Source organism: Hippocampus bargibanti, linkage group LG09 (genome assembly GCF_051943395.1).
Source record: "Hippocampus bargibanti isolate YZ-2025 linkage group LG09, ASM5194339v1, whole genome shotgun sequence".
Lineage (NCBI taxonomy): Eukaryota > Metazoa > Chordata > Actinopteri > Syngnathiformes > Syngnathidae > Hippocampus > Hippocampus bargibanti.
In genome coordinates, this window is record NC_142742.1 from 24,288,323 (window position 1) to 24,304,698 (window position 16,376).

The 16,376-nt window shown below is 42.0% G+C and overlaps 1 protein-coding gene across 1 annotated transcript; it reads left to right on the forward strand.

The window, feature by feature from the left end:
* The first annotated feature begins 1,508 nt into the window (after nt 1-1,508).
* On the forward strand, nt 1,509-15,626 carry rcor1 (REST corepressor 1). Its single transcript, XM_089004804.1, has 13 exons — nt 1,509-1,809; nt 1,917-1,973; nt 5,821-5,901; nt 6,035-6,087; nt 8,392-8,553; nt 8,626-8,744; nt 8,800-8,869; nt 8,963-9,013; nt 13,100-13,249; nt 13,322-13,399; nt 13,484-13,541; nt 14,120-14,347; nt 15,441-15,626. The coding sequence occupies exons 1-13, from the start codon at nt 1,620-1,622 to the stop codon at nt 15,473-15,475; spliced, it is 1,332 nt and encodes a 443-aa protein (XP_088860930.1). The 5' UTR covers nt 1,509-1,619; the 3' UTR covers nt 15,476-15,626.
* The last annotated feature ends 750 nt before the right edge of the window (nt 15,627-16,376 follow it).

The window sequence follows — 16,376 nt, forward strand, 5'->3', positions numbered from 1 at the left end:
TTTTACAAATTATGGACACAACTTGTCCGGAGACGTCGGTTGTCCTTTAATAGTCCTTTAATAGTTTAATCGTCATAGAAATAAAATAAATAAACAAAATAATAGAACGGAGAGGGATTTAAAAAATCGATTTTTTCAAAATATTGACTCTGGTGTTTTCTACTATCTTTGTGACTGCTTTATTACCTCTTACCTTATAGTTGTCCATCTTAAGCGCTTTGTTACAGCTTCAGCTGTTGTTAAAGCACTATATATAGCTTAATTTGGCCTCTCGCTAGCTATCTACCTAGCTATCTAGCTAGCTAGCTATTTGCTATCTATTTGCAATGTAGCTGGCTAGCTAGCTATCTAGCGAGGTATCTATTAGCCATATAGCTAGCCTGCTAGATATCTATTAGCTAGCTAGCTAGCTTTCTATCTTTTTGTGTTACTTCCGGGTGTGCGTGTGGCTGCCGCTGCTCACCTGCAGAAAAACCTGTGACTGTAAAGTGACCATGAGAGTTTTGAAAGGCGCTTAAAAATGAAATGTATTATTATGAAAAAAATACAGTACGTATTATTATCAGTTGCTCATTATTTGCTATCTATTAGCTATCTGGCTAGCTAGCTAAGCGCCTTTCAAAACTCTCATGGTCACTTTACAGTCACAGGTTTTTCTGTGGGTGAGCAGCGTTTATTAAATTTTGTTTAGTAAATTTTGCTTTCTTGGAATGCGGTTCCGGTACGTATTTTCATTTTCATTTTATTTTGTTATATAATTTATTTTTTATTTTATTTATTTATTTATTTTTTGGGGGGGGGTAATTCTGACCTTTTTTTGTGTTACAGTGAACATTTTGTGATTGCTTGACGTGGCTCTGGTCGATAGAAATGAAACGTATTATTATTAGTAGTAGTAGTAATAGTAGTAGTAGTAGTAGTAGTAGTAGTAGTAGTAGTAGTCGGAGTCGTAGTAGTAGTACATGTATTATTTCGTCTGTGTAAGCTCTCAGTCGTACAGGAGTGGTCCATCGATGAGGTTTCTTCGATGGACTGAGAGCTTATACAGATGACTGCTGAAGAAACCTTCTCATCGCTACATGTATTATTATTGTTATTCTCTGAAAGACGTAGAATCACCAGAGAAAAAAAACAAACATAATTTCTTATTTCATATCAGTGTCTGAAACAAGAAAATCAAATGTTTCGTCCAGAAATAAAATGAATTAATACTCGATTCTTTGACATCCTCCAACTTTTATTTCTCATACGTTCCTTTACAACAACTTCTTCTTCTACTACTTATTCGGCAGATTCAAACTTGTGGTTCGTGCATACCTAAAGTTAGCTCTCTTTATATGTTAGCTTTCATCATGTCCCCCACCCTTAAAACATATTGTTTTGAACATTTTTCTCTCTATTTAAGCCGAAACGAGGCTTAAAATTGTCTTTTTCAGACTTAGTTCCTTATCTTTCCAAACAACACACACACATGAAACACATCTACGTCGACTTCTTCTTCGTCAACTTCCGGTCTGGACTTCCGGCTTTACTTTCCTCGGGTTCCTCGCTTTTCGGTTGTGGCGCGGCTCGGCGGACTTGACTCGGAGCCTCTCGGCGTCGTTCGCGTCGTTGGGCCCATGGCGCCCATGTTCGACAGGAACGCGGAGGCCGCGACGGCGGCGGCGGCGACGATTACGGGCAAAAGGCGAGGTCGCGGCCCCGGACCGGCGGTCAGCATCGGCGGGAAGAGCGTGTCCGGCAATGGAAGCAGCGGCCGGGGCTGCTGGGAAGATGGAAGTTCAGGTTCCAGCAGTGACGACGAGAACGGTAGGGAGCCTCGGTCCGAACCCCCGCGAGGAAAACAAAACAAAACAAACAAAAACAACAACATCCTCGCCTTGGTTTCTTTCCAACTTACTGACGTTCGTGTACAGGTGGAGGGATGCGAGTTGGATCGCAATATCAAGCCGTGGTTCCGGACTTCGACCCGGGTAAGAAAGTAACGCTTGGATGAGGTAGCCTCGAACAACCGGAACAGACAAACGCACGCTCGCATTTCGAACGCTTCGTCACAACTATCACTAATACTACATTCAATTACCGCCTGACTACTAATACACACACTTTGAAAACATAAAAAACAAAATAATTATTAACTCATTCACGGCCGGACGATGTGCACAAACGTGTCCATTCCAGTGCCGTGGTTTTTGTCATTGTCACTCGAATTGCTGGACCCAAAGAATATTGACTTTTAGGACTACATCAACGTTCAATGCAGCGTTAGAAACCTTAGTCCTTCTTCTTTCATCTGAAAAAAGAGTTAATTCTTAAGTTGTATGAGTCTGGAGTTATGTGAGCTTGAAATGAGGGCGGCTGTCCAAAATACAATGCAATACAGTGACACCTCAGCTTACGAACTTAATTGGTTCCCAGAAAGTGTGTCAGGCGAAAAGTTTGTCTTCCAAACATTGATTTCCCATACGAAACCATTAAAATGAGAATAATCCATTCCCAGGTCCCCATAGAACATCATTTTCTACCAAATAAGCCTTAAAAGTGCACAAAATATACCTTATTTTATGTTTAATAAATGTGCTATTGTTTTGTAATGAAAGAAATAAACGGTAGTGTATAATAAAGTCGGTTTATTGACCTTTGCCATAGTCGTTGATGTAGTTGCGTCTTGATGATATCTGAGTGAAGTTGTCATGCTTTCTTGGCGATAATACCCTCATTCACACTGTCCCCTGCTAGCCGCTTTTCGTTAAATCAAATCAACAGAAGTTTTTCAACCTCTTGTATTGCCTGAGACCTTTGCTTAGACAACACAGAAACGCCCTTAGCCCACACGTAGCAATGGTCGACTTAGCGTACTGCTACTGGGATGCTAAGTCACACAAACGCACACCTCCTTGGTGTTTTTCGATGATCTCTTTCTTCTGCTCGACCGTCATTTTCTTTCGTGTCTTTCTCCGCAAATCAAGTTTTGTTCGACTTTTAAGATACGATATGACGGATTTATGCTGCTAATGTATAATATGCTAGCCTTAGCTCATGCTAGCTACTAGGCCACTATATTATTATCTGGCTGGCTATCTATTAGTTATATACCTAGCTGGCTAGGTGTCTAGCTGGCTATATATAGGCTATCTATTAGCTAGCTAGCTTTCTATCTATTTGAGTTACTTCTGGGTTGAGTGGACGCTGGCGCGTGTGGCTGCCGCTGCTCACCCACAGAAAATTTTATCCCGTGACTGAAAAGTGACCTTGAGAGTTTTGAAGGCCGCTGATAAATGGAATGTATTATTGGATTGGATGTACCTTTATTCGTCTCGCAGTGGAGAAATTTACATTTAGATTTCACAGCAGCAAAGTTATGAAAGAAAGAAGTAGAAAAACAAAATACGGGAGCTGCTGGAAAGGCAGACTCTCTTGCGGCGCCATCTTGAAGTCAAAAGAAAACCAAAAAAATAAATAACAAATAATATGACAAAACAAAGACACAGAGTCATTCATTCTTCAGCACTTGCTGTTCCCTCTTTGTGACATGAAGCCTTATTCTATTATTATTAATAAAAGGAGAGTTTACAACATTGCGAAGTGGATCTTCATCTATCCATACTTGTTGTTGTTCTATTCTTTGTTGTCATCGATCAATCGCGGAGTTCTCAATCAATCGTCAAGTAAGTGAGCTTTATTTAGATCGCACTTTTCACAGGCAAAACCGCAAAATGCTTCTCAAAATTTAAAACGGTCATCATAAAAACAATACACAAAAAAAGCATGAAAGGTACTCAAAATAACTCCCAATAACACGAGAATGTACGGGAAATGCCAACTATCACCTTTGTTAGCCCGGAATGCTAAAAGCTACGAGGCTACATGCGGAACTCACCGACATTTAAGACCACTAGCGTTCAGTATAAATAGATTTTTTTTAACCGGCATTCAAAGCTCATGGAATAAAAATCAAGATTAAATTTTCACATTAAAAAAAATGATCATATTTTTAAAAAATGAAGAGAAAAGACAACCAAGGTAAGCAGCTATGAATGAAGTTTCTCGTGTGTCTGCCTGCATCTGTTGCTGTTGCAATATCACAACTTCCAAGATGGACAACCCAGAGCTCCTTGAGACACTTGATGCAAAAAGCTATCAACCCAGGTAAACAGAACACAATTGATGAGGAACTAGGTAAAATGAAAGCACGGCAACTTCACTCGGATATCGTCATGAGGCAACCTGGAAGTTCGTCATCCATTGATGATTTCAAGGCTAACCACGGATGGTTCGAGAACTTGAAGCGTCGTACAGGGATTCATAGTGTCCTTCATGGTGAGGCGGCCATTTCTGACGATAAAGCTGCCGAAGCTTACAAGGAATCATTCCTCAAGATGGTGGAAGAAGAAGGCTACGTTCCTCATCAAGTGTTTCATGCTGATGAAAGCGGCCACTCCATTCCATCAAGCCATCAACGACCATCACAAAGGTCAATCAGAATCAGAAAACCTTTATTCGTCCCACACGAACGGCGGTACCTCTCCTTCTTGCAGCGTGGACGTAACAGTCTCTGGCTGAAGGAGCTACCCGGTGCTGTCAGGAGGGGGTGGGAGGGGCTGTCCATCATAGCTTTTAGTTTAGCTAGCGTCCGTCTGTTGCCCACCTCCTCCATAGAGTCCAGCGAGCAGCCCACGACAGAACTGGCTCTCTTGACAAGGCGCTCCAGTCTTTTCCTGTAAAATGACTTTATTATACAGGACGGTTTATTTCTTTAATTACAATAACGTAGCACATTTATTATACATAAAATATGTATATTGTGTGTAGGTTTATGGCTTATTTAGTTGAAAATGATGTTTTATAGGGACCTGGGAACGGATTGTTCACATTTTAATGCTTTCTTATGGGAAATAAATGTTTGGAAGATGAACTTTACAACTTGTTTCTTTAATTACAACACAATAGCACATTTATTATACATAAAATAAGGTATATTGTGTGTAGTTTTATGGCTTATTTAATTGAAAATTATGTTTTATGGGGACCTGGGAACGGATTGTTCACATTTTAATGCTTTCTTATGGGAAATAAATGTATGGAAGATGAACTTTACAACTTGTTTCTTTAATTACAACACAATAGCACATTTATTATACATAAAATGAGGTATATTGTGTGTAGGTTTATGGCTTATTTAGTTGAAAATGATGTTTTATGGGGACCTGGGAACGGATTGTTCACATTTTAATGCTTTCTTATGGGAAATAAATGTATGGAAGATGAACTTTACAACTTGTTTCTTTAATTACAACACAATAGCACATTTATTATACATAAAATATGTATATTGTGTGTAGGTTTATGGCTTATTTAGTTGAAAATTGATGTTTTATGGGGACCTGGGAACGGATTATTCTCATTTTAATGGTTTCCTATGAGAAATTAATGTTTGGAATGCACACTTTTCGCCTTACACACACTTTCTGGGAACCAATTAAGTTCGTAAGCCAAGGTATCACTGTATCATCAAACGCAGTATGGCACACAGACAAATTTGTCTTCCTGCTTGCTCAGTGAAGCCACTCGAATAAGAACGCTCACTAAAGTCCACCTTGTCATTTTATTTGTTATTTTTGTTTTTCCCAAGATGGCGGCACGTGAACACGCAGCGGCTCCACACTCCCGGCAAATTGGCGTTTTCGTGTTTATTATGTTTGTTAAAGTGCTTTGCACGCTATGTCCGACAGGACAGTAAATTCATCTGTGCTGTATGTCATGCATATTGGACAATAAAGCTAGCTAACTTTGACTTTTTTGTGTGTGTGCGCTTTGCAGAAGTGGCCGAGGCGTGTCAGCTGTCGCACAGCGTCGGCATGTTGGTGTGGAGTCCAAACGGCAGCGTTCAGCAGAGTCAACGTAAGAGCCGCCACCTCTGCTTTTTCTTTGGATTTTTCATCTGAGCTGTTAACTTGGGCATTAAGTGTCATACGGCGCCCTTGAAAGTTTTGAAATGCATACACGCTGCATCAAAATATGTTTTTTTCTCCAGTGGACGAATACATCAGCATCGCCAAAGACAAACACGGATACAACATGGAACAGGTTTGTCTTTCCACTCCGCAGGGATCCCAGACGTCCGCTATCTAGCGGAATTCCGCTACAGTGATACCTTGGCTTACGAACTCAATTGGTTCCCAGACAGAGTGTGTAAAGCGAATAGTGTGTATCCCAAAAATTAATTTCACATAGGAAACCATTAAAATGAGAATAATCCGTTCCCAGGTCCCCATAAAACATAATTGGCTTTATTTGCCTTTATTAGTCTCACAGTGGAGGAATTTACATTTCACAGCAGCAAAGTTATGAAAGGAATTTTAATTTTCTACTTTCTAACTTTCTAAGCTTTAACACTACACAAAACATACCTTATTTTATGTCTAATAAATGTGCTATGGTATTATAATTAAAGAAATAAACTGTACTGTATAATAAAGTGGTTTTATTGACCTTTGTGATGGTCGTTGATGGCTTGATGGAATGGAGTGGCCGGTTTCATCAGCATTAAACACTTGATAAGGAACGTAGCCTTCTTCTTTCACCATCTTGAGGAATGATCCCTTGTCGGTGCTTTCTCTGCCATCATTTTACCTTGTTCCTCATCAATTGTGTTCAGTTTAGCTGGGTTGATAGCTTTTTGCATCAATTTTACAGATGGCTTGTGCGGGTTATTTGTGGAGCCAGATTGATGGGATATTTTAACCTTCCAGTCTACACTTTGCCTTTGAACTATCAAAGTTGAAACGAGTCCAAATGTCACTGTTTTCTATCCATTTTCTCACTGTCTCTCTGTCATCTGCCTGTCTCTTTAATGTTTAAACCACCTCCCCTCACTGCTGCGTTCTTGACCAATCACGTGGCTTTAACCAAAGACTGGGGGCGGGGAATAGAGGACAAAAAAAAATGTCGGCAGCCATTTTATTTTTTGGAGAATGGATTCACTCTCTCTCTGTCTGTAAACCTGCCCTCACTGCTGCGTTCTTGACCAATCACGTGGCTTTAACCGACGACTGGGGGCGGGGAATAGAGGACAAAAACAAGTGGCTGCCATTTCCTTGTTAGCTTGCGAACGACTCATCACTCATTGTGGCAGCTCCGTGTGTACCCCGAAAAATAGTTCGTGTGCCAAGGTAAAATTTTTGCGTTTTATTTTCAAAATTCGTAAACAGAAAAGTTCGTAAGCCAAAGGGTTCGGAAACCGAGGTACCACTGTGATAATAATAATAATAATATTGATAATAATGTGGCAGCAGCGTTCACTGAACCCGGATAGAAAGCTAGCTAGCTAATAGACAGCCAGTAGATTGGATTGGATTTACCTTTATTAGTCTCGCAGTGGGGAAAAGTGGAGATAGCTAGCCAGCTAGATAGCTAGCTATATATCTAATCGGTAGCCAGCTAGATAGACAGCAAGCGAGCCAGATAGCTAATAGATAGCCAGCTAGGTAGCCAGCTAGAAAGCCAGTTAAGTAGTCAGCTAGGTGGCTAGCTAGAAAGCTAGCTAGCTAGATTGCCTCTTACTCACCGATAAAATTAAATATATATTCTTGCTTTTTCGCTGTTCATTTTTCCTGTTTGGTCTGGAGTTGCCGGAAAGTGCAATTTTGCTAAGATGATGCAGACCTAGCGGTTGGCTAAAAGCGCTATTTTGATAGGCTGATACTAATGTCGAAACTAGTTTTTTGAATAAGACCACAGACAAGTATCATACACTTCATGTTGAAACGGACTGAAGGATTGTGATTCTAATTTGCAATGAAACAGTCGAATGTCAGCGGCACTTTGACAAGCCCCATGCTAACCTTAGCATTAGCATCAATATGCTTCTGCAAGCGTGGAAGCTAATGAGCAGTATGCAGGCTAGCTAGCAGTAACTTCGCGTATGGACCCGGCAAGTTGACTTTCATTCCGATCGTTTGGCTGCATATTTATTTTTTTACCAATCATGAGGAACGGTAAACCAGTCACATAAATGGTAAGAGAGAGAGAGATTTATTTTCCCATGATGCATTGCAGTATTGACATCCAACATGGCGGATGGTTTCAATATGTAAAGACATGAATTAACTCCGCCATAAGTAAATAAGGTTTCATTCATTAAAACAACTTCTTAGGCCGATACCACGTAGGCTTAGACATGCTAATGAGGTGAAACCAGAGCCAGGGATAGACAATAGAGGTCATCCGATTGACTTCAGGGAGTGAGTGGTCCGCTGCTTCCTCAACCTTAGAGCAGGGGGACCTATCAGAGCAGAGTCTGTACTTTAGGGATAGAGGGCCAGAGTTACCAGCACGATTTTAGTTGGCTGACGAAGCTCTTCGGATGAGGAACTTTTTTTTTTTTTGCAGGCCCTGGGCATGCTATTTTGGCACCAGCACGACATGGAGAAGTCGCTTGCCGACCTGCCCAACTTCACGCCCTTTCCCGACGAATGGACGGTGGAGGACCGCGTCCTTTTCGAGCAGGCCTTCAGCTTCCACGGGAAGAGCTTCCACCGCATCCAGCAGATGGTGGGCGCCGATCCGTCGCCCGGGCGGGCGTTTCCGCCGCTCAAACCTTGCGCCCGCTTTGCCCTTTTTCAGCTACCCGACAAATCCATGGCCAGCCTGGTTCGCTTTTACTACTCGTGGAAGAAAAGCCGCAACAGGAGCAGCCTGATGGAGCGACACGGACGCAAAGTCAAGCGGGAGCGAGATGACAGGTGAGGAAGCCCCGCCTCTGACCACGCCCCCAGCTCACCATCGCGTGCATTTCAGCGACGACGAAAGTCAGGAGAATAACGGCCCGGAATCCGAGTCGGCTCACGTGAAAGAAGAAAGCAAGGAGGTGAGCCCCCCCATTCGGTTCCGGGACGCGGCGGTTGTGGCGCCCCCTCCGGGCCTCCTTTTTAATGACGGCACATTATTATTTTTTTTTTAGGCGGGGTCAGCAACGGAACGCTCCGAGGCTAAAAACACCCCTGGAATCAAAGTAAGGACGTCCGAACATCTTGTCAGGACCACACGTGCACTTTCAAAATTCAGGGGACAGTGTGTGTGAGGGTATTATCGCCGAGACAGCACGGCAACTTCACTCGGATATCATCAAGAGGCAACTACATTTACGACCATCACAAAGGTCAATAAAACGACTTTATTATACCGTACAGTTTATTTATTTCATTACAATACAAAAGCACATTTACTATACGTAAAATAAGATCTATTTTGTGTGGTTTTAAGGCTCATTTAGTAGAAATTTGTGTTTTATGGGGACCTGGGAACGGATTATTCTCATTTGAATGGTTTCCTATGAGAAATAAATGTTTGACAGACAAACGTTTCACCTTACACACACTTTCTGGGTAACAAATACGTTCGTAAGCTGCGGTATCACTGTAATTTGCATCATAAAAATACAATATGGCTTTGGGGTGATGCATATGAGCGGCGCCCTTGCGGAACTCCATTGCGACGCTATGACGACAAAAACGCATTCCAAAATTCAATTTTGACCCCCCAAAAAAAAAACGGGTGTCCACTTAAAGGACAACCGACGTCACTTTTTTTGTTTCTTAACTGACATCAGAAAAACGTTTTATAGCTAAAATCTAAAATACCCAAAATATGATATTTTTAGTCAAATGCAAAACACCAATAAAGATGACTTCAAGTGTCCCAAAATCTGCAAAAAAAAATTGGGCATTTTCAGAAAGTCCCGCCCCCAGTTCGTGACGTCACGCCAAGACGTCTTGCATTGCTGGAGAATCAAAACAATGGCTTCAGATTCGTAGAAGATGCTTTCTTGTTACACATCCAGTTATGAATATGATTCAAATAGTTCCGAAGAGGAAAGCATACCTGTTTGCAATCCATTAAAGAATTATGTGTGTCATTTTGAGGCAAACGGGCGGGGGGGAATGTCACACCCAAAAAGGGCCACCGCTGTTGTGAGGAATGAATCAGCCCGTTTCCACAGGCTGATATATTCCTTCCATGGAGCTTGGACGCCCTCTTCTGGCGGCTTTTGGGTGCAACACAAGGTTTTCAAACCAAACAGTGCAGCAAAATACATTGACGTGATAGAATGACTACAATGCGTCTTTTTTTACGGTCAGGGGGCGGTCCTTTAGTGACGTCACGTCCGGAGACATCGGTTAGACATCCGACACCTTTGGACAAGTTGCGTCCATAATTTGTCAAATGAGTTCTACTGAGCGATAATGATACATTTCATTCATAAGCGCATTTCAAAACTCTCAAGGTCACTTTTCAGTCACATGTTTTTCTGTGGGTGAGCAGCGGCAGCCACAAGCGGCAGCGTTCACTCAACCCGGAAGTAACTCAAATAGAGAGAAAGCTAGCTAGCTAAGAGATAGCTAATAGATAGCCAGCAAACATTTATGCTTTCTTCTTCAGAACTATTTGAATCATATTCATAACTGGATGAGTAACAAGAAAGCATCTTCTCCGAATCTAAAGCCATTGTTTTGATTCTGGAGCAAGGCAGTTTGTGAAGGAGTACCCTGGCGTGACATCACGAACAAGGGGGCGGGACTTACTGAATCTTGCCATTTCTGAGCTCATTTTGTGGCAGTTTTGGGACACTTGAAGTCTTTTTTTTTATTGGTGTTTTGCATTTGATGCTTGGGTGCCGATAAAGCGCAGGTCAAACCTCTGGCGATGTTTTTTTTTTTTTTTTTGTCTTCCACAGGGGGGCGGCATTTCCCTTTTGGACATGTTCGCGCTTTGTTACAGCTTCAGCTATTGATAAAGCGCTACATAAACCAACATGTATTGTATTTTGTACATCCGCCCCCATTTCAAGCTCAAATAACTCCAGACCCATATCACTTAGGAATTAACAGTTTTTTTGATGAAAGAAGAGAGTCTAAGGTTTGTGAGTTCACAAATGTATTCAAGACTTGAAAATATGACGTAGAGCGCCATTAGTTGGGTTTTGTTGGTTTTTTTTTTCTTGCTTGGGTGCTGATAAAGCACTGGTCAGACCTCTCGCTATGTTTTTGTCTTCCACAAAGGGGCGGAATTTCTTTTTGGTCCATGTGAGCGCTTTGTTTCAGCTTCAGCTCTTGTTAAAGCGCTATATCAATCAATATGGATTGTATTTTGGACAGCCGCCCCCATTTCAAGCTCAGATAACTCCAGACCCATATAATTTAGGAATTACAGTGATACTTCAGCTTACTAACGCTTTAGTTTACAAACTTTTCGCCTCGCAAACATTACATTCGCGAGCATATAGTCTTGGCTGACGGACTGGTTTTCGGCAAACAAACCAAACCACACAGCGCCACGGTGGCTGGCGGACTAGTTTTCCACACCTACTTTCTTTCAGTGCAGATGTGGTTTGTTATCGAGTGGAGTACTTTTATTATGGGTTAGCTTACCAGTACGCTAAGTTGACCATTGCTACCATCCTTAAGAACAAGGAAGACATTAAGGATGTTTCTGTGTTGTCTAAGCAACGGTCTCAGGCAAGAGAAGAGGGTGAAAAACCTCTGTTGATTTGGATTAATGGAAAGCAGCTAGCAGGGGACAGTGTGAGTGAGGGTATTAACAAGGAGGAAGCACGGCAACTTCACTCGGATATCGTCAAGAGGCAACGACATCAACGACCATCACAAAGGTCAATAAAACCGTATATACAGTAGTTTATTTCTTTAATGACAATACAATAGCACATTTATTATACATAAAATAAGGTCTATTTTGTGTAGTTTTAAGGCTTATTTAGTAGAAATTTATGTTTTATGGGGGCCTGGGTATGGATTATTCTCATTTTAATGGTTTCCTATGCAAAATTAATGTTTGGAAGACACACACTTTCTGGGAACCAATTAAGTTCGGAAGCCAAGGTATCGCTGTACATAAAATAAGGTATATTTTGTGTAGTTTTCAGGCTTATTTAGTCGAAAATTATGTTTTATGGGGACCAGAGAACAGATTATTCTCATTTTAATGGTTTCTTATGGGTAATAAATATTTGGAAGACTTACTTTTCACCTTACACACACTTTCTGGGAACCAATTAAGTTCGTAAGCTGAGTTATCACTGTATTTTGTACAGCCGCCCTCATTTCAAGCTCAGATAACTCCAGACTCATATCACTTAGGAATTAACAGTTTGGCAAGTTTTCTTACGCTAGATTCAATGTTGATGTCATCTTCAAACTCCATATTCGTCGGTCTTGCAATTTGAGCAACAATGACAATAACCCTGGCACTGACGTGGACACATTTTGGCACATCATTTGGCAGTCAATGAGTTAAAAATAAAAGAGGCCGGCACAAAAAAGAGCTAGCAAACACGAGAAAGACAGCATGATGCTGCACTAGTATCATCAGAAAACAAAAGGACACGTTCCTTATTTCCTTTGGCCTCTCAGGAACAACTTTGAGACAATGTCCAAAGTAGCAAACAAAACTAACGTGATCAGTGTGAGAAGAAATATACTAATATAGGTAACATCCGACTTACGACCGAGTTCTGTTCCTACCAAATGGTCGTAAGTTGAAATGGTCGTAAGTCGAAACCCATTCAAAATGTTGAATAGGGACTTGGAGGCTAAATGGCACACAAACACTCCCCCTCTGGTGCCATCACACGGTCGATTGCTGCGCGAGAGCGAGATGCCGGCTGGCTAGCCAAAATTGTTGTGCGTGTTGCCGGCCCGCTAGCGCGTTGCGGTGCCAGGCGTAGAATTAAAAATTGTAAAAAAATAGGGTCTGGAGGTCGTGGTCGTAAGTACGGGTGGTCGTAAGTCGAGCTGGTCGTAAGTCGGATGTTACCTGTAGTTGTACAGTTGGTGCAGAAAAATCAGTCAACCGCGAAGAAGCTGTTTAAATGAGGGGACTCGTTGGAAAAGGTGGTGAGCAGGGTGCGGAGGGTCCAAGAGGGCGTTCCCTGCCCTTGTTTTGGTCTTGTTTTGGGCTAGCCAGCCCGGCACGGTTATCAAGCACACGGCGCAAGAAGGCCGAAAGAAAACCTTGAAGCATCCAAGCGCGTCTCAAAACTTCCTGACGTCCTTCTCTCTCACTCTTTTTCTCATCTATCCAGTCGTCCGGTGTGAAAGGTGCGCACCGGGCCAAGACCCGCCCTCCCAGAGGAATGTTCCTGAAGCAGGAGGACGTGGTCTCGCTGTCCACCTCCTGCGCTCACGGCGTCCTGCGCCAGTTGGACGCTCAACTGACCGCCGCCAAACGACAGGTCGGCAACCTTGCCGGCCTACGTAAAGTGGTGACGTGGAAAGGTCTCGCTATAAACGTGGGTGTAATTCAGGTCCAGAGCATCAAGCAGTCCAACAGCGCCCTCAAGGAGAAGCTGGACACCGGAGTGGACCAGTTCCGACAACCCGAGGTAAGCAGCCAATAGAAACGCCCGTCTGTCCTTAAAACAGGAAGTAGATTGTATTTGATTGACGCCTCGTGTCTGCGTCACCAGACGAGCGGCAAAGTGAACGGTCGCTGGAGTTCGGACGAGCAGCTTCTGGCCGTTCAAGGTAAATCACCCCGTTGTGGGCGTGGCCTCGGGACGCTCTCTATTAGCTAGTTAGCGAGCTAGCTATATAGCCAGCTAGCTATTAGCTATGTCCTTGATAGTTTTGAAAGGTGCTTAGAAATACAATGTATTATTATTATTATTATTATTATTATTATTATTATTAAGGGAAAATCCAAAAGGAAAAGATTATTATTATTGTTATTATTATTAGCTATCTATTAGCTAGATAACTAGCTTTCCATCTATTTGAGTGACTTCCAAGTTGAGTGAACGCTGGTGCGTGTGGCTGCCGCTGCTCACCCACAGAAAAACTTGACTCTAAAGTGACCTTGAGAGTTTTGAAAGGTGCTTATGAATACAATGTATTATTATTATTAGCTATCTTCTATTAGCTAGCTAACTATCTATCTATCTATTTGAGTGACTTCCGGGATGAGTGAATGCCGGTGCGTGTGGCTGCCGCTGCTCACCCACAGAAAAACTTGACTGTAAAGTGACCTTGAGAGTTTTGAAAGGCGCTTAGAAATGAAATGTATTGTTGTTATTATTGGCCGCGTGCGCCCTCGCCGCCGACAGCCATCAGGAAGTACGGGCGCGACTACCAGGCCATCTCGGACGTGATCGGCAACAAGTCGCTAGTGCAGGTGAAGAACTTCCTGGTCAACTACCGCCGCCGCTTCAACCTGGACCAAGTGCTGCAGGAGTGGGAGGCGGAGAACGGTGTGGAAGGCGGAACCGACGATGCCGCCGTTGCCAACGACGACGACAAGGCAGATGCGGCGGGACCGGCCGAGGACGACGCAGGTGAGGCTATAGCTAGCTAGCTATTGGAGTCAGGAAACATATTAGCTAGCTATCTATCTATCTAACTAGAGAGCTAGCTATTAGCAATATAGCTAGCGAGCTATTTGAGTCAGGAAACATTTTAGCTTTCAAGCTAGCTAGCTATTAGCTATCTATCTAGCTAGAGAGCTAGCTATTAGCAATATAGCTAGCTTGCGATTTGAGTCAGGAAACATATTAGCTATCTAGTTAGCTAGCTATCTATTAGCTATTTACTTAGCTAAAGCGCTAACTATTAGCAATATAGCTAGCTAGCTAGCTATTTGAGTCAGGAAACATATTAGCTAGCTAGCTATTAGCTATCTATTAGCAATATAGCTAGCTAGCTATTTGAGCCAGGAAACATTTTAGTCAAAGTCAGCTTTATTGTCAAATATGCATGACATACAGCACAGATGAAATTAATTGTAATTTACAGTCACTTAATTTTAGCTATCTAGCTAGCTAATAGCTAGAGAGCTAGCTATTAGCAATAGGTGACATATAGCTAGCTAGCTATTTGAGTCAGGAAACATATTAGCTATAGTTAGCTAGCTATCTATTAGCTAGCTAGAGAGCCAGATTTTGGTGATATAGCTAGCTAATTAGCTATCTAGCTAGCTAGGGAGCTTGCTATTAGCTAGCTATTTGAGTCAGAAAACATTAGCTATCTAGGTAGCTATATATAATTCCATCCATCGAGCATTCTATTAGCTAGCTAGCTTTCTATTTTTCTGAGTTCTTAAAGTTAGAAAAACTTATCCTGTGACTGTAGTGACCTTGAGAGTTTTGAAAGGCTCTTAGAATATTATAATAATAATAATACATTTCATTTATAAGCGCCTTTCAAAACTCTCAAGTTCATTTTACAGTCAAGTTTTTCTGCGCGTGAGCAGCAGCGGCCACACGCGCCAGCATTCATTCAACCCGGAAGTAACTAAAATAGATAGAAGGCTAGCTAGCTAGCCAATCGATAGCCAACAGATTGTGAATAGCTAGCTAGCCAGCCAGATAGAAATGAAATGTATTATTTTAGATTTTAACCCCTCCCATCTTTGCTCTCTGTGCTCAATAGATGACCAGCAGACTCCGCCCCCTGCAGACCTCTGACTGTGGTGGACTCCGCCCACCTCCTTATGTGTGGACGTTTGACTCCACCCCTTTATTTTACATCAGCCGGCTGGGAGAAAAAACTACAATCCATTTTTTTAACCTAAATGGAGCTGTTATCGTTTTATTAAAACCACCTGAAAACATTTCACCTCTCAGCTTGATTTTTGACTCAAATTCTGATGATGATGATGGTTTTCTGTCGCCGTGGTAACCTGAACTTGCGTTCATGGTTTAAAACCTGCTCTAGTTTTCCAAATACTTTTTAATACCAATCATAACATCTCATGATGATGTATCATACGTTGCCATGGTTACCCGCACTTGCATTTGAGAAAAATATTGTTTGATTAGATCACCCGGAAGATGCCACACCTTTTTTTCTTCTACAGACAACCCACATTTCTTCTGATGCCATTACCACGGTTACCTGTTTCCATGTGGAAGCTGTTGCCATGGTTACCTGAAGTCGATTTTCCAAATATATATAGTTTTTATTGATCGGTCTGCTTTAATCCAAAAGCAAATGTCACTTGATGATGTCATGCTGTCTTTTATTGTGGTTACCTGGTTAGCAGCAAGCATCATTTTTGGAAACATGTTAGCTAGCTAGCTCATCTGCACAAAAAAAATCCCGTGACTAAAAAGTATCCTTGAGAGTTTTGAAAGGTGCTTAGAAATTAAATGTATTATTATTATTAGCTAACTATCCATTTGCTAGATAGCTAGCTATTAGCAATATAGCTAGCTAGCTACCTATTTGAGTCAGGAAACAAAATAGCTAGCTATCTATTAGCTATCTAGCATTCTAGTAGCTAGCTAGCTTTCTATCTTTTTGAGTTATTCCTGGTTGAGTGAACACTGGCGCGTGTGGCTGCCACTGCTCACCTACAGAAAAACT

Bases quoted from the DNA above. Each gene is read 5' to 3' on its own strand.
- rcor1 (XM_089004804.1), top strand. From the start codon at position 1,620: ATGGCGCCCATGTTCGACAGGAACGCGGAGGCCGCGACGGCGGCGGCG. The intron at 8,870-8,962 runs GTGAGCCCCCCC...TTTTTTTTTTAG, and splicing joins TGAAAGAAGAAAGCAAGGAG to GCGGGGTCAGCAACGGAACG. The intron at 13,400-13,483 runs GTAAGCAGCCAA...CTGCGTCACCAG, and splicing joins ACCAGTTCCGACAACCCGAG to ACGAGCGGCAAAGTGAACGG.